Below are 18,823 nucleotides of genomic sequence, written 5' to 3' on the forward strand. Positions count from 1 at the left end.
AACTTTTATATAATTGGTACCAAAAAGGGATTAAATTTATAGGAGATTGTTTTGAACGAGGTATATTGATGTCATTTGAACAATTAAAGGATAAATATAAAATATCTAATAATACTTTCTTTTGTTACTTTCAATTAAGGGCTTACTTAACAGGTAAGCTGGGTCAAACAATGTTTTTGCCAAAACCTAATGAAATTGAAATTTTAATTCAAAAAGGGAAAATTAAAAAATTTATTTCTTGTATGTATAATTTGATTCAAGAACAGACAATTAAACAAGGAACCCATAAGTCAAAGCAAAAATGGGAAACAGATTTGAATATTAATATTGATGAAACAAATTGGTCAAGACTCTGTCTTGACAATATGACAAATACAATAAATGTTCGACTTAGATTAGTACAATATAATTTTTTATACCAATTATATATTACACCACAAAAAATAAATAGATTAAATTCAAATCTATCTGATAAATGCTTTCGGTGTAATCAAGAAATTGGTACTTTTTTACATTCTACTTGGTCTTGTTTTAAAATTCAACCCTTTTGGATAAATTTAAGAGTCTTATTGGAACAAATTACTGGAACTCAACTTCCACATAACCCTGTATTATTTCTATTAGGTGATATTGAAAGGATAAAATCGAAACTTAAATTGAATAAATATCAGAAAGAATTTATAAAAATTGCATTGGCAGTAGCTAAGAAGACTATAGCAGTTACTTGGAAATCTGATTCGTATTTAAGTATGGATCGTTGGAATAATGAAATGGCTAGTTCTATTCCACTCGAAAAAATTACTTATAATTTAAGAGATAAATATGTAACATTTTTGAATATTTGGCGCCCTTATTTACAAAAGATAGGATGGCATATTTAAGTGCTCCGATAAAGACCTTGGTCCCTTGGGGAAAGTAACGAATAATTATACCAAATTTATTTTGAATCCCATGGAGCATGTGGAAACCTTCCAATACCCAGGCAGTTCTTTTCTTTTTTCTCTCTTTCTTTCTTTTTAGGTAGGACTATATATATATGGGGGGGGAGGGTTAAGGGGAGGGGGGAGGGTAGATTTTATCTTTTCATGTATTCTTTTTGAAAACTCAATAAAAATTATATTAAAAAAAAATATATTAGGACCGATAAGTCCCCGGGGCCTGACGGAATATTCCCCAGGCTGCTCCACGAGGTGTGGGAAGAGATTGCTGAGCCTCTGGCTAGGATCTTTATGTCCTTGTTGTCCACGGGAATGGTACCGGAGGACTGGAGGGAAGCGAATGTTGTCCCCTTGTTCAAAAAAGATAGTAGGGATAGTCCAGATAATTATAGACCAGTGAGCCTTACGTCTGTGGTGGGAAAGCTGTTGGAAAAGATTCTTAGAGATAGGATCCCTGGGCATTTAGAGAACCATGGTCTGATCAGGGACAGTCAGTATGGCTTTGTGAAGGGCAGTTTGTGTCTAACAAGCCTGACAGAGTTCTTTGAAGAGGTGACCAGGCATATAGATGAGGGTAGTGCAGTGGATGTGATCTACATGGATTTTAGTAAGGCATTTGACAAGGTTCCAAATGGTAGGCTTATTCAGAAAGTCAGAAGGCATGGGATCCAGGGAAGTTTGGCCAGGTGGATTCAGAATTGGCTTGCCTGCAGAAGGCAGAGGGTGGTGGTGGAGGGAGTATATTCAGATTGGAGGATTGTGACTAGTGGTGTCCCACAAGGATCTGTTTTGGGACCTCTACTTTTCGTGATTTTTATTAACGACCTGAACGTGGGGGTAGAAGGGTGGGTTGGCAAGTTTGCAGGCGACACAAAGGTTGGTGGTGTTGTAGATAGTGTAGAGGATTGTCAAAGATTGCAGAGAGACATTGATAGGATGCAGAAATGGGCTGAGAAGTGGCAGATGGAGTTCAACCCGGAGAAATGTGAAGTGGTACACTTTGGAAGGACAAACTCTAAGGCAGAGTACAAAGTAAATGGCAGGATACTTAGTAGTGTGGAGGAGCAGAGGGATCTGGAGGTACATGTCCACAGATCACTGAAAGTTGCCTCACAGGTGGATAGGGTAGTTAAGAAAGCTTATGGGGTGATAGCTTTCATAAGTCGAGGGATAGAGTTTAAGAGTCGCGATGTAATGATGCAGCTCTATAAAACTCTGGTTAGGCCACACTTGGAGTACTGTGTCCAGTTCTGGTCGCCTCACTATAGGAAGGATGTGGAAGCCTTGGAAAAGGTACAGAGGAGATTTACCAGGATGCTGCCTGATTTAGAGGGTATGCATTATGATCAGAGATTAAGGGAGCTAGGGCTTTACTCTTTGGAGAGAAGAAGGATGAGAGGAGACATGATAGAGGTCATGCACTTTGGTAGAAGGAATAAATGCGTCAATTATTTTCTAACTGGAGAGAATATTCAACAATCAAAGCTGCAAAGGGACTTGGGAGTCCTGCATGAATCCCTAAAAGATAACTTGCAGGTTGTGTCAGTGGTGAGGAAGGCAAATGTAATGTTAGCGTTCATTTCGGGAAGACTAGAATATAAAGGTATGGATGTAATGCTGAGGCTTGACAAGGCACTGGTGAGGCCTTACTTGAAGTTTTGTGAGCAGTTTTGGGCCACTTATCTGACATTGGAAAGGGTTCAAAGGAGGTTAATTTATAATGATTCTATGAATGAAAGGGTTATCGTATGAGGAGTGTTTGATGGCCCTGAGCCTGTTACTTGCTGGAATTTAGAAGAATGAGGAGGGAACTCTTTGAAACCTATCAAATGTTGTTGAAAGGCATCAATAGAGTGGATGTGGAGTGGATATTTCCTGTAGTAGGGGAGTCAAGGACCAGAGGGTACAGCCTCAGAATATAGGGTAACAGAGGGCATCCATTTAGAACTGACATAAGGAGGAATTTCTTTAGCCAGTCGGCAGTGAATCTCTGGAATTTGTTGCCACAGGCAGCCTGTAGAGGTCAGGTCACTGGCTGTATTTAAGGCTGAGGTTGTGGGTTCTTTATTAATCAGGTTATGGGGAGAATGTAGAATAGTATTGTGAGGGAAAATGGATCAGCCATGATGAAATAGTGGAGCAGGCTCGATGGGCTGAACAGCCCAATCTGCTGCTATGTTTTATGGTTTAAACAACCTAGACTGTTAGTCTTATTGCAAGAGGATTAAGCACAAAAGAGGTGCTGTCTTCCTCCAGTTGGCAAGGCCACTGGTGAGACAGCATTTAAAACACTGTGTATAATGTAGATCTGGTCTTCATTGCCAAAAGAAGAATATACTTGTAGAGGTACAACAGATTGATTACTGGGATGACAGCTTTGCTGTGCAAGGAAAATTAAACAGAATTGAGATGAGCTCTTTAATATAAAAGAATGAGAAATTATCTCACTGAAATTCAGAAAACTCACTGTCTAAGAGCAAGGGTCATAGCCTCAAAATAAGAAGTTGGCCATTCAGAATATTGTCCCAGTGCAGACAAAGGTTGATGGGCAAAATGGTCGGCATGTAAGTGGTGGCCCAAGGGCCCACCTGTATCATGTGATTCTATGATTCCAAGCCATAGATAAAAAGAATTTTTTTAACCCAGAGACTGGTCAATCTTTGGAACCAAGAATACAGTGGAAGCTCAGATATTAAAGACCAACATAATTTTAGATATTATGGGAATTAAAGGATATGGGATTAATGGAGGAAAATGGCACTAAGGCATAAGGTTAATTTAACTGCAAATAGGAATAGCCTTAAGTGTTGCCTCTGTGCATAAAACGACTTCAAAATTCAGACATTTAAGGCACTATCAGGAAGAAAAAGTGCTTTAAACAAACATCTTTTTAAAAGTTTCATACTACTTCATTTGCATTTCAACAATCCAAAACTCATGCTTACTAATAGTGGTAGTAGAGTTGTCCGATTTTCGATGCAATTTCTCCAATTTGCCACCGCTTCAAGCCATACCTGTTATCCAGGATTTGCCTAGGGTGAAAAGCAGACAAATAAACTATCCCATGTGTATTGTCTAAACAAGCAAAAAATACATTTCACATTCTAACTCTTCCAAAAAAACTCCACATATACTTGTAGCTTGAGCTAGCTTTATGTTTCCAATAATTATAAGGCCAAAATTAAAACTGTGCAAATATATTAATGAACAAATTACCAATAACAGCATAAAATTCATTCAACCTAATTCTTAGCATATACTTAGATAGACAAAAACATCAGACAAGAAAACTGTATATTTTACTGAAACTAGCTAGTTTGTTACATACAACAATGCAAGATGGATAGTATGCAATGAAGAACGTATATGACAGTATGATTTAAGTGACTTTTTATTTTATGAAATGATTGCTTTCTTATTCTTCTTAATAATTTCCATTATAACCACATGGTATCAGAAATAAAATACAAGCTACTCAGACCACGTGGCCAAGTGGTTAAGGCATTGGACTAGCAACCTGAAGATCATGAGTTCGAGCCCCAGCCGAAGGAACGTGTTGTGTCCTTGAGCAAGGCACTTAATCACACATTGTTCTGCGACGACACTGGTCCCAAGCTGTATGGGTCCTAATGCCCTTCCCCTGGACAACATTGTGTCGTGTAGAGGAGAGACTTGCAGCATGGGCAACTGCTGGTCTTCCATACAACCTTGCCCAGGCCTGCGCCCTGGAGAGTGAAGACTTTCCAGGCACAGATCCATGGTCTCGCAAGACTAACGGATGCCTTTACTTTTACTCAGACCAATATTCAGAATACAAAGAACTAAAGAGAAAGACAAATCCTGTGAATGACCAAGGACAAATATTTCACCCATTGCTGACTATTTAAAGACCCATTAAATTGACCAATGGTAAAATTAAGTATATTTGCTAGTCAAACTGAGGGTTTACAGAAAATTGCAATAGAGTAACTACTTGCATTGATAAGGACAAGGCATTGACAGTCGGGATTAGCTTTTTTTGGGCAATTGCTAATTTAATTAGCTTGGTACAGAGGGCCTGTTCCTGCACTGTACTATGCTCTAGGCTCTACCTAAACTTTATCACCATTTTTAGAAGAACTGGGATCAAAGGTCTGAGATCTTTAACCTTTGTTAACTTGGAAAAAAAACTGCAAGGACTGGATGCTGTTCAGTGCTAGTACAGTGTAACAAGAAAACACAGCACACTTGGTCAGCATGCACCAGGGCATCAGCAATAATAGAAACATAGAAAATAGGTGCAGGAGTAGGCCATTCGGCCCTTCGAGCCTGCACCGCCATTCAGTATGATCATGGCTGATCATCCAACTCAGAACCCTGTACCAGCCTTCCCTCCATACCCCCTGATCCCTTTAGCCACAAGGGCCATATCTAACTCCCTCTTAAATATAGCCAATGAACTGGCCTCAACTGTTTCCTGTGGCAGAGAATTCCACAGATTCACCACTCTCTGTGTGAAGAAGTTTTTCCTAAACTCGGTCCTAAAAGGCTTCCCCTTTATCCTCAAACTGTGACCCCTCGTTCTGGACTTATGTTTAATCGTTCATTCAGGATTCAGTAATGAAGAATCTTGTGCCAACCACTTGTGGTCATCTTTCTCCTGGTCTTGAGTATTACTGATAGACTCAGGCAGATTTGAAATGCTAGCAATGATTGAGAATGCAGCTAATACATGTAATCATCCACAACAGTGATCAAGAGTCACACTTATTTGTTTATTCTTTCTTACTTCTCTTCTAATATTTGTAGATTTGTATATCTGTGCACTTGTAATGCTACTGGGACACTGTAATTTCCTTTGAAATCAATAAACTATCTATCTGTCTAAAAGCTTCTCTGCCTAACTCCATTTTTAACATTTAATTATATTTCTTATTAGGTTCAGTAAGAATAACGCACTTCAAGGTAACTATTCTAAAGCAGTTCTATCTCTGATGGAATGTTTCAACCTGAAACCCAAAGCATTGATCATTTTTCCACGACCCCTCCCCTAATGCCGATTGACTCGCTGAATTCTTCCAGCAGATTGTTACTTTAAATCCTTCGCTATTTTAACTAAACATATAAAATGTAAAATGATCACTTGAAAATAAGTGAGACAAATAAATCTTTTGAGCTGTGGTATTTCATGACCATCTTGGGCCTAGGTATATAATGATAGTCATGAAACACCACAGCTCAAAGATCTACCTGTTGATGTTAATTTCACCAAGGCAAGTCTCTTGCACTGGAGTTATTTCATGCTATAAAACTTACAAAATAAGGTGATAGGGTTATCATTTGTCAATTTTTATTATGATGCTTATTTGTTGAAAACAAAATACTTTAGAATCTGCAAAGCAAAGTTTCTCTCACCTGTGCTGCTGTTGAAATTTCCACAACTTGGTGTAAACATCAAAAGTCCGCCCAAAATATGACTGCCACTGCTTTTGCCCATATTGAGGTAAATCCCTATTAGAAAAGAATAATCTAAATTTAGTAGGTCAAAAATTTAAGCCATTGGCAAATGACAAGTAATTGAGGAAGGCAGGAGACAGAAAAGAATTAGAGAAGAATGGAAAGTTCTTCTCAATTCTGCTTAATTTTTCCTTGTACTACAAAGTTATCGTCCCAGTAAACAATCTGTTGTAACAATATAAAACTGGAACTATGCATTTATACTACTGTGTGCAATTAAAAAAACATTGTTAAATGTAATAAATAATTTAATCCCAGAGTTATACATACTTCCAAACCAAACATCAAGAACCACATAAATTTTATTTTCAGCCCTCATCCCACAGCCTTCTATGCTTTTGGTGCTTATCTAAATACTTCTTAAGTATTGTGAGTACCTGCCTACCTATCCCCTCATGCAGCATATTCTGGATTTCAACCACCTTCTGGGTAAAAAAAAATCTTTGAAAATGATCTTAAAAATATTCCTATGCTAAGGGTTAAAGTTTCTCATGAACTTCCTTGTCCAAGTCTCTCAATTTTGCAGTCAGTCCCCTCAGTCCAGTCCACTCCAAAGTAAACAAACTCAGCAAACCCAGTCTCTCACTGTCCTCTGCAGCCCCTCCAGTGAAACTTACCTGGCAGCCTTGCATTGCCTTCTTCAGAACTGCTTCAGTTTGATTATATTTGTGCATAATCTCAAGTAACCAATACAAGAAATGATTCATGAGCTTTAAAAGCTTATCAAATGATGAAAAATTGATCTACAGTCGACCTTCACTAATCCGGCATCATTGGGACCTGAGGAGTGTCGGATTAGTGAAAATGCCGAATTACAGAAAGATCACATTAAGCATAATCAGTGCCAGATTATCAAAGGAACCGGATTACAGGTAGTCGGATTAGTGAAGGTCGACTGTATTTTGTTAGATTTTCTTCCTTGGCAAACCTGCACCTAGTATTTTGTTCACTTGACCATTCCCAGTCATTTTCTGATCTCAGATACAATTGATATTTTTTTCCATTAGACAGGGATAGTTCTTCAGGTTTCAATTGTTTTACCCAATTTAAAATATAGAAAAACATGAATTGTTAAATATGGAAAGTATAGCCAGTATCCTAACCAATAAAGGAAAAAAATGCAACCTCAATTGTTACAATTGTTGTTGGAGACTTTATACACACAAGAGATTTTATAGATGCTGGAAATCTTCAGCAATACACAGAAAATATTGGCAAACTGAGGAATTCAGCCTTTTACCTCTTCCACCTATCCCCTCCCACCTTCATATCCTGGCTTCAGCCTCTGTTTTGATGAAAGACCTCCACTCAAAACATCGACTGCCCATAGATGCTGCCTGACCTGCTGAGTTCTTCCAGAATTTTGTGTGTGCTGCTGGAGGTTTTATTTCAGGTTATTCAATGCACTTCATCTCCTAATTTTCTGGAGCCAAAATCAAGTCCGTGAGTGCCAGGGTGTTAAGTTTCCTGATGGAATGCAAGTGAATAATTACAGCATAGAACTTAGTAGCAGAATTAGGTCATTTGGCCCATCAAGTCTGCTCTGCTATTCTTTAATGGCTGATTTATTATCCCTCTCAACTCCATTTTCCTGCCTTCTCCCCATAATCTTTGATGCCCTTACTAATCAAGAACCTATCAACCTTTGCTTTAAATATACCCAGTGATGGCCTCTATAATTGTCTGTGGGAATGAATTCCACAGATTCAGCACCCTCTGGCTAAAGAAATTCCTCCTCATCTCTGCTCTAACGGGAAATCCTTCTATTTTGAGGCTATGCCCTCTGGTCCTAGATTCCCCCACTATGGGAAACATCCTCTCCACAATTATAGAAATTCTGAGTAAAATTAAGATTTAATGTACTAAAATGTTGCCTTCCTTCTAAAGGCAATTACCAAAAATGAGGGGGGGAAAAATCCAGTCTTTCTGTTGGTTGTTGTTATTTCATATGGCCTGTGTCTTTCTCTTCACACTTCTAATTGGTTTTTGTCAAGCCAGTCCTCCAGCTTGCGGCTGCATCGATGGACTGCAGCAAAGCCGTCTCAGGTCTTGGTACACACATCAAAGTGTTGCTTGAATTTCCAGCATCTGCACAACTTTGATGTGTGTTGCTTGAATTTCCAGCATCTGCAGAATTCCTGATGTTCAGGTCTTGGTTAGAGGACATGTTTGGACCAGGTGGAAGATGTCCTGGGTTGGGGCATACAGGGGCAAGCTGGGGTTCCTCAGGCGCCCCATCAGTGTCGTGTTTGTGCTGTTTTGGCACATCGATTTCTGGATCAATTTGTGGCTGTCCTGTTTTTTCTGGTAGCTCCAGGAGGAGCAAGTTGGGGTCACTGATCAGATCTCTGACAGGGGGCATGTTGGTGTGCCAGTATTGGCACCATTCGGTGTGTTCATCATAGGAGTTGAGATTTTTCAGGTTGCAGAAAGATTTTCGAATTTCAGTCGGGAAGTTGGAGGAGCTTTTTTGATGAGTTTACAAACTGGAATGTTGTTGGGGATATTTTGGATATGCTTATAGAATTTTGCTGAAGCTAGTCTTCTACAGATCTCTAGAGGTGCTACTTCGCTCATTGTTGGAAGCCATTATACAGGAGTACATGCTAGGGCCCCTGAGATTATTCTCATAGAAGTATGGAGCTGTGTATTGATGATGTTTGTGTGAGCACTTCTCTCCCAGGTGGGAGCACAATGATCGGTGACTGAAAAATATAGGACTAGGCTAGATGTTCACAGGACTGACTGGTTAGCACCCCATTTGGTTCATGCTATCTTCCTGATGAAGGCTGTTCTGGATTTTAGTTTCTTTGCAACATTTTGAAAGTGGATCTTGTCCGAAAGAGTTCGATCTAGTGAGACCCCTAAGTACTTTGGGTGTGGAGCTGTTTGTCATTTAGATATTAAGTTTAAGTTTGATTAGTCAGTTGTCCAGATGAAATATGGAAGTGACTGCTTTGTTGACATTCATATTTAGCTACCACTTTGGCAGATTTGGCTTGGGGGGGGGGGGGGCGGGGTGGCACTGAGGTTCAGATTGAACAAGGTTGGAGCCAGAACTGACCCTTGGGGGACGCCATCGTAGAATTTCGAAATGCGACTGGTGTCACTTCCTCGGGAGGTGAAGAAAGAACAGGTGCCTGTAATTCTGTGGAGGAGACTTTGGATCTTTTTACATGGGATGATTCAGGCTAGTTTTAACATTAAGTCTTGGTTGCCAACGGTGTCATAAGTAGTAGATAAGCCAATAAAAATTGCTTCAGTTTTCTTTTTGAGTTCAAAGCCTGATTCGATGTATGATGTGAGTGTGAGAACTTGTTCACTGGTATTGTGGCATTGTCTGAAGCCAGCTTGATTGGTATGTAAGAATCTATCAGAGATAACATTCCAGATAAAATAATAAGCTCAAGAAGTTTGTAGGTACAGCACTTGCTGGATCGTCTGCAGGCTTTCCTGGTTTAGGTACCACAATGAATTTGGCACGTTTCCAAGTGTCAGGGTATTTTCCTTCTGTTATTACATTAGATTATGAGGACACTCAGTCCTCGTTTATTGTCATTTAGTAATGCATGCATTATGATACAATGCTTCTCCAGTATATTACAGAAACACAAGACAGACCAAGACTAAAACTGACAAAAACCACATAATTATAACATATAGTTACAACAGTGCAAAGCAAAACCGTAATTTGATAAAGAGCAGACCATGGGCACGGTAAAAAAAAAGTCTCAAAGTCCCGATAGCCCCATCATCTCACGCAGACAGTACAAGGAAAAAAAACTCTTCCTGCCATGAACCTCCAGTGCTGCAAACTTGCCGATGCAGCACCCTCGAAGCACCAGACCACAACCGACTCTGAGTCCATCTGAAAACTTCGAGCTTCCGACCAACCCTCCGACACCGAGCACCACCTCTGCCGAGCGCTTCTACCCCGGCCCTGGCCGCCAAGCAACAGGCAAAGCCGAGGATTCGGGGCCTTCCCCTCCAGAGATTCTGGATCGTACAGTAGCAGCGACAGCAAAACAGGCATTTCAAGAGTTTCACCAGATGTTCCTCCATGCTTCTCACGTCCGTCTCCATCAAATCAGGATTGTGCACAGCATCCTACTTAACAAATAACAGATATTCATTCCGGATTAGCTGCTGCGAGCTGCATCGCACCGCCATCTTCTCTTCAGTGAAAGCACTAGTTAGCCATTTGATACTCTCTTCACCAAGATACTGCAGTATTCCTGGATAGATACACGCCGGCGGCTTTTGCTGATACAGTGCTTTGCAAGCAGATTTTACTTCCACTGGTGTTATTGGAAATGTAAGTGTGTCATCATCTCCAGGCATGCTATTGTAAAGTTTTTGGCATTTGTGTCTGACTTGCATTTCGAATTTATGATTAGGAGTGTGCATCAACTCAGGGCCACCCATGTTGGAATGGCTGTGGACAAGATGCCAGATGAAGACTGATCCAACCCCAGCTCCCAAACATACAGTCCTGTGTCCGCACTTTCCATGCCACATTTCATCACGAATCAAGCCAATTTCTGTTGGTGAACAAATGTGAATAATTCCTGGAAATTGTTCTTGATATTTGAGCAGCACTGGGGTTTCATTTAGTTTGTGGAGGGCTGAATCCTTACTCCAAATGAAAAACGATGTTAACTAATTGTCAATGCAGTTAATGTAACATAGAAACATAGAAACATAGAAAATAGGTGGAGTAGGCCATTCGGCCCTTCGAGCCTGCACCGCCATTTATTATGATCATGGCTGATCATCCAACTCAGAACCCAGCCTTCCCTCCATACCCCCTGACCCCTGTAGCCACAAGGGCCATATCTAACTCCCTCTTAAACATAGCCAGTGAACTGGCCTCAACAGTTTGCTGTGGCAGAGAATTCCACAGATTCACCACCCTCTGTGTGAAGAAGTTTTTCCTAATCTCAGTCCTAAAAGGCTTCCCCTCTATCCTCAAACTGTGACCCCTCGTTCTGGACCTCCCCAACATCGGGAACAATCTTCCCGCATCTAGCCTGTCCAATCCCTTTAGGATCTTATACGTTTCAATCAGATCCCCCCTCAATCTTCTAAATTCCAACGAGTACAAGCCCAGTTCATCCAGTCTTTCTTCATATGAAAGACCTGCCATCCCAGGAATCAATCTGGTGAACCTTCTTTGTACTCCCTCTATGGCAAAGATGTCTTTCCTCAGATTAGGGGACCAAAACTGCACACAATACTCCAGGTGAACTCAAGCATCATTCCCTCAGGACTTGCAAATTACAGTTGTTGAAATATAATGAATTTCATTAAACAACTCAGCATATTAATGCAGAAATAGTAAAAAGTAAAGTGCTAGAATTTGGATATTTTGGGCATATTTGAATTTCTTATGAGTGATCTGAAATGCATTTGATATAGTGTAATGAATACCAAAAGGATATGCCACAAAAGAGGGAATAATCTTTATTTTCAAAGGAATATATAATGAGAACAGGGTGAAGATTTTGATACACAGAAAAAATTTGAAATGTTAGCATGGTACAAGATCATGGTCTTTGCTGGAACATTAATATCCTAAACTTCTGGGCACTTATCTGAAATCCGCAATTAAAAGGCGGCAGAGTTGTGCTGTTGGAAACTCAAAACAAGAGCCTAGATAATTAAAGCAGGAACAAATTAATTTGCAAAAATCACTTGCTGATGCAGTCAACAAATGTTTCTTTATTTCTTCAGAGCATTTCTTAAAAAATTAAGCAATAATCATAGGGTAATAATCTATATGGGCAATGTCCAATGTTGTACAGGCAGGGAATATGCCCTCAATGGCCACTTTATTAGGTACAAGAGTGGAACTCAGAATGGTCTTCCACACACCACTGTTGTAAGGCATGATTAATTAAGTTAGTTTGAATCAGTCCTCTGACCTCTCTCATTAACAAGACAATTTCGCTTAGAGAACTGCTGCTCACTGTATTTGTTTTTTGTTATTTTCCACCATCCTCTGTAAACTCTAGAGACTGTTGTGCATGAAAATTCAACATCACTGCCACCCTCCCCCCCCCCAATCTACCACCAATCATTCAATGGTCAAAGTCACTTAGATCTGATGTATGGTTTGAACAACAACTCAGCCTCTTAATCATGTCTGCGTGTTTTTATGTATTGAGTTGCTGCCATATGATTGGCTGATAAGATATTTGCATTAATGAGCAGATGTGCAGGTGTACCTAATAAAGCAGTCACTGAAGTTAAATGAACAAAGCAGTCTCGCCGCTTTGTAGAAATCCTATCCTTCTGGCAACTGTATCTATCCAAATCATTCATTATAATTTCAAATATACCCAACAATGTAGCAATGTTGGGACACCTGTCCTGCAAAAGTGGACAGGTACATCTACAAATGTTCGTTTCGCTAATAGTGCCAAGGGCAAAGATGGGGATTCAAAAACAACATTTCCCACAATAAAATGAACCTTGGATTTTTGCCATTCCTTCTGGAGTCCCAACAATGAAATGTAGGGACATCGGTTAATAAGAACAAGACAGAGACAATGGTAGTAGGATTAGACGCTGAGAAAGCTTTTGATTCGGTTAGTTGGGCATTCCTATACAGAGTGTTAGGAAGATTTGGCTTTCAAGAAAAGTTTATTAAAGTAATCCAGACTCTATATGACAGCCCTACAGCTCGAATTAAGATAAATGGGGACCTCTCTGACTCCTTTATTTTAGAGAGAGGCACTAGACAGGGATGCCCAATTTCTCCTCTCCTTTTTGCGCTAAATATTGAACCGCTTGCCCAACTAATAAGACAGAGCGAAATGGTAAGAGGTATCAAAGTGGCAGGGATTGAACAGAAAGTGGCGTTATTCGCAGATGATGCTTTAGTCTATCTGAGTGAACCAGAAAAATCATTTATAGGATTGTTTACATTGTTGGATGACTTTGGGAAAACATCAGGTTATAAAATAAATGTAAAGAAAATGGAGGTTATGTCCCTAAATTATACACCATCCAAAAAATTGCAGGATACATATGATCTTAAGTGGGAAGCTAAATCATTAAAATATTTAGGAATAACCCTGCCGAAGGAACTTTCAATGCTGTCACAGGTAAATTATGGGCCATTAATCTCAGAGATAAAGGCAGATATGCATAGATGAAATCTTATCCCCTTTTTAAGTTTAAATTCAAGGATAAGTACTATAAAAATGAATATTCTTCCTCGTTTACTGTATCTTTTCCGTACTTTACCTGTGGATGATAATCAATTCAGGGAATGGGACAAATGGATTTCCCGCTTCATTTGGCAAGGAAAGAAACCTAGAATTCGATATAACACCTTACAGTTAGGGAAGGAAGGAGGAGGTATGGTTCTTCCTTGCCTGAGAAATTATTTATATGCCTCACAGATAACCCCTCTGTTATATTGGTGTAATAGGGAATATAAGGCTAGATGGAAGGAAATAGAATTTGGATTGGTTGACAGTTTTCCTCTACAGGCCTTAATAGCTGACAAAGGATTGATGGCCCAATTGGAAAAATTTAAAAACAGTTGGATAAATCTTACATTAAAAATATGGCAGAAGGTGGTTAATTCATGTGGAATTAATAACATGCTAAAACTCTTCAGATGGTGTGCATATGATACCGAATTCCTTCCCAACAGAGGAGATAAAAGATTTGAATTATGGATAAAGAAAGGTCTTACAACCTACCTCTCATTTATACCTAAAAGAGTATTATAAAGAAAGGTCTTACAACCTACCTCTCATTTATACCTAAAAGAGTATTACAAAGTTTCCAAATCCTGCAGGACAAACATGGCCTAGAACACAATGACTTTTTTTAGGTATCTTCAAGTACGAAATTATGTTAACCAGAGTTGTAGATATACAGACCCATCAACAGTAGAATTAGAATTTTTCAAGATTCTTAATTCGGCTTGCGGTTCAATACCTAGTAAATCAGTTTCTCGATTATATAATGCACTCTCCCATGCTAAAAATGTAAACACATTGTATATTAAACAGAAGTGGGAGAAAGAAGCGGGGTTAGTACTTTCAGAGGAGGCTTGGGGGAAAATATGCAGCTTTCAGTGGTCTTCGACTAATTCTTTGACTTGGAGAGAACATTGTTGGAAAAATATTACAAGATACTTTAAGACCCCATATCAGGAAAAATATAAAGATACAAACGTGACGTGTTGGAGAAAGTGCGGCTCCAAGGAGGCAAATCATTTCCATATTTTCTGGGATTGTCCTAAATTAAGTCTATATTGGGAAGGTATTCATAGAACATTAGTTAAGGTACTTAGGACCCAGATATCTCTGAACTTTGAGACGCTCTATTTGGGGCATGTATTATTTTTTGAACAGAAGGAAGACATAAAGTTGCTGCAGGCCCTTTTAGCGGCAAGTAAGAAATCAATCACTAGAAAGTGGCTAAATCCAATACCACAAATCAAAGTTGCTGGTGAACGCAGCAGGCCAAGCAGCATCTATAGGAAGAGGTGCAGTCGACGTTTCAGGCCGAGACCCTTCGTCAGGACTGACGAAGGGTCTCAGCCTGAAACGTCGACTGCACCTCTTCCTATAGATGCTGCTTGGCCTGCTGCGTTCACCAGCAACTTTGATGTATGTTGCTTGAATTTCCAGCATCTGCAGAATTCCTGTTGTTTGCGTTTAAATCCAATACCACCTACATTAGAAGATTGGCACGAAATTATCTTGGAAATATTTAAAATGGAAAAGTTGACTTACTCCCTGAGAATTCAAAAAGAAAAATTTTTATCAAATCTGGAATAAATGGATTGAATATATAACCCCAATGCGAGCAGACTTTAGATGTATCTCCTAATGATTTATACTGCTCTTCTCATCAACATAGTAATATTGCTAATGTAAGCACCCCTAGTCTAAATGTTTACTGTTTTTGTCTTTTTTTGTTTGGAAAATAGAGAATTAATACAAGTAAAGGAAAAGATTTGGATAAGGGATAAAAAAATGATAAAATTAAGTAAATAAGTACATAGGGATCGGATAATTATGTCTGGGGGCAGGAGCAAGCATGAACAAGTTAGGATATAAACACCTATAATGGTTGTTACATAGGCTTACACACAACGTTTGGGACCAGAAGAAGTGATCCAGAAGAGATGTATGGAAACTATTACTAATCCACTATTATTACTACTTTTCTTAACAATTAACACCATTACTTAGCCTAATAGATTAGAATTTCTACCGTACATAATTATCTAAGTGTCTAATTTCTTTTTATATCATCTCAACATGTACTTAAGAATGTATAAATAATTATAGTTCTATACATATAAAAAAATGGAAAAGGTTATACATGTGAAAAAAGTACATGATACTTGTGAATTCCTTATCCAAATAAAAACAAAATTTTTAAAAAATAAAAAAAAAGAAATGTAGGGACATCAGCAAGTTCAGAGAATCTGTGAAATTTTCCCCAACAATAGCATAATCATGAACAAGGAGAGATTAGAATTTATAGAAAATAAACATTTATTCAAGGGTAAAACAGTTAACAAAACACAAATGCAAATCCAGATGAGCAGAAACAAATTTTCATCATCAAGAACGAAATGTTAAATCAGGATGCTTCCACCAGAATTATTTTGTAATGTGCTCCTGTCGTCCATTCCTTGCAGTCATTGTCTTCTTCATTACCAAGAGAAGCTGCAGGTCATTATCTCCAAAACAAACGTAAAATTTTACTTTTCCCAGTGATACTGCTATGGAAGAATGTAGTAATTACTTAGTACTACACAACAAATGCCCTGCCATGGATGGTCCCACACCTAGCTGCAAAAGACTAGTAAACTCAATGTGTAAAAACCCAGTGCTACAGAAATGCCAACGGAAGCTCCAAAGACCTCAACCCTGGGAAAGGAAGGAGCTTCAAACATGGTCCACCTGGGGACAACTTGAAAGACTAGCCTAGCACAGGGGACTCTAGCGAGCTGCTGTTGGTGGCTGATGCCCTAGTTGGGGTGATACACTTAAGAAAAAGACATGCCACAAAAAGCTTTCAAATTATTTTTGAATACACTAGCATCTTTTCAAAAGTTGATGGCCCAGTCTTCTCAGAGGTTGCAAGACACTAACTGCAAGTTATTAAATATTGCTTTGTGTTTGGTTTCAAGATTGGAGCTAGTCATGCCATTGACAGGTCTGATTCATCACCTATTTCATTGCAATACATTTTGTGTACCACTAATGGCACCATGTCAATGGTGAAGTTTGAAAAGTTCAAGTAACAGAAGTTGCTTCCAAAACCCATCAACTGTACAGATGACTGGTCAGAAAACAAAACTGTTCCTCCGGCTGTGCAGTTAATTTATTTAATTAAAATTACAGCAAGAAGAATTGGTCTCATTTAATATTTCAATCAACTGAAATATTAACAAAATTTATCACTTTGGTGATGGGTAAAATACACACTAATAAATTATATCAGTTTTGCAAGCAAGTTATTCAGCATGCTACGCGCTGTCAAATGTAGATAGCATGCTAAGTAGAGTTAGCAGTTTGTCTTACTTTTTGTTAAAGAAGCTACTTCCCTAAGTTTAAAATACAATAACAAAAAAAAACCTGAAGTTCTGTCAAATTACAAGTGGCATCTCATACTAGTGAAGTATCAGGATGATGCTGGACAGTTACAGATGCTGGCTTTCAGGTGGTTTATGTTAACCAAGCCCCTACTGTGTTCTCAGATATACAAAAGTCACAGAACAAACTATAGGAGCAAGAGCAAGGAACTCAGACCCTGGAGCTCGTTTCTCCTTTCAATGAGACCATTAAGACATAGGAGCAGAATTGGGCCACTTGACCCATCGAGTCGACTTCACTATTTGATCATTATTCAGTATTCAACCCCAGCTCCTGCCTTCTCCCCATAACCTTTAACACTCTTGACTAATCAAGAATCTATCAATCTTCACTTTAAATATACTCAATCACTTGGCCTCCACCTTTCTACGTTAAAAGTAACTTTCATGCATGATCTCCAAATCCAAGGCTCCACTTACAGCTAAAAATGTACTGATCTCTATTTATCAAGGGAATTATTGCCAGTGCCCAAATCAATATTTTTAAGACATCTATTAATTGGGCAAACATGATCTGGTTATTATCACATCGCCATTAGTGGAAGTTCAATGTATAACTCTTCACAAGTGCCCACACTTCAAAGTTCTTGGGGTTCATGTAAGAGTCATAAGAATCACTTTATACAACAAGACTTGACTAATGTGTGCTAATATACAAATCTCCATAATGAGATAATTTAAGAATTATATTATGACTATAGCCAGCTAACTTCCTGTACTTAATTAAAAACTGGTCAAAGTGCCCAGAAATAGGCCTTTCAGCTCACCATGCCTATGCTGATGTACCTATCTATACACATCTCATTTATTGGCACTTGGTCTGTAGTCCCCTATACAGGTATCCCCCCACTTTTCGAACATTTGCTTTACGAAACCTCACTGTTACGAAAGACAGTGTTTTATTATTAGTTACCTGTTTTCATAGAACATAGAATAGTACAGCACATTAAAGGCCCTTCGGACCACAATGTTGTGCCGACCCTCAAACCCTGCCTCCCATATAACCCCCCACCTTAAATTCCTCCATATACCTGTCTAGTGGTCTCTTAAATTTCACGAAGTGTATCTGCCTCTACCACTGGCTCAAACAGTGCATTCCACTCTCTGAGTACAAACACCTTCCTCTAATATCCCCCTTGAACTTCCCACCCCTTTTCTTAAAGCCATGTCCTCTTGTATTGAGAAGTGGTGCCCTGAAGAAGAGACGCTGGCTATCCACTCTATCTATTCCTCTTAATATCTTGTACACGTTTATCATGTCTCCTCTCATCCTCCTTCTCTCCAAAGAGTAAAGCCCTAGCTTCCTTAATCTCTGATCATAATCCATACTCTCTAAACCAGGCAGCATCCTGGTAAATCTCCTCTGTACCTTTTCCAATGCTTCCACATCCTTCCTATAGTGAGGCAACCAGAACTGGACACAGTACTCCAAGTGTGGCCTAACCAGAGTTTTATAGAGCTGCATCATTACATCGCAACTCTTAAACTCTATCCCTCGACTTATGAAACCTAACACCCCATAAGCTTTCTTAACTACCCTATCTACCTGTGAGGCAACTTTCAGTGATCTGTGGACATGTACCCCCAGATCCCTCTGCTCCTCCACACTACCAAGTATCCTGCCATTTACTTTGTACTCTGCCTTAGAGTTTGTCCTTCCAAAGTGTACCACCTCACACTTCTCCGGGTTGAATTCCATCTGCCACTTCTCGGCCCACTTCTGCATCCTATCAATGTCTCTCTGCAATCTTCG

General features: G+C 39.2%; 1 protein-coding gene across 3 annotated transcripts in view; it reads right to left on the reverse strand.

The window, feature by feature from the left end:
• scai (suppressor of cancer cell invasion) overlaps positions 1-18,823 on the reverse strand; it is a 158,000-nt gene that overhangs the window by 56,730 nt on the left and 82,447 nt on the right. For all 3 annotated transcript variants that reach the window (XM_063073391.1, XM_063073392.1, XM_063073393.1), the window contains exons 3-4: positions 6,333-6,428; positions 3,884-3,970 (exon numbers count right to left, since the gene is read on the reverse strand). In XM_063073391.1, the coding sequence (XP_062929461.1) occupies positions 3,884-3,970; positions 6,333-6,428 (183 nt within the window). The remainder of the gene's footprint in view (positions 1-3,883; positions 3,971-6,332; positions 6,429-18,823) is intronic.

This window comes from Mobula hypostoma, chromosome 21, assembly GCF_963921235.1.
Source record: "Mobula hypostoma chromosome 21, sMobHyp1.1, whole genome shotgun sequence".
NCBI lineage: Eukaryota > Metazoa > Chordata > Chondrichthyes > Myliobatiformes > Myliobatidae > Mobula > Mobula hypostoma.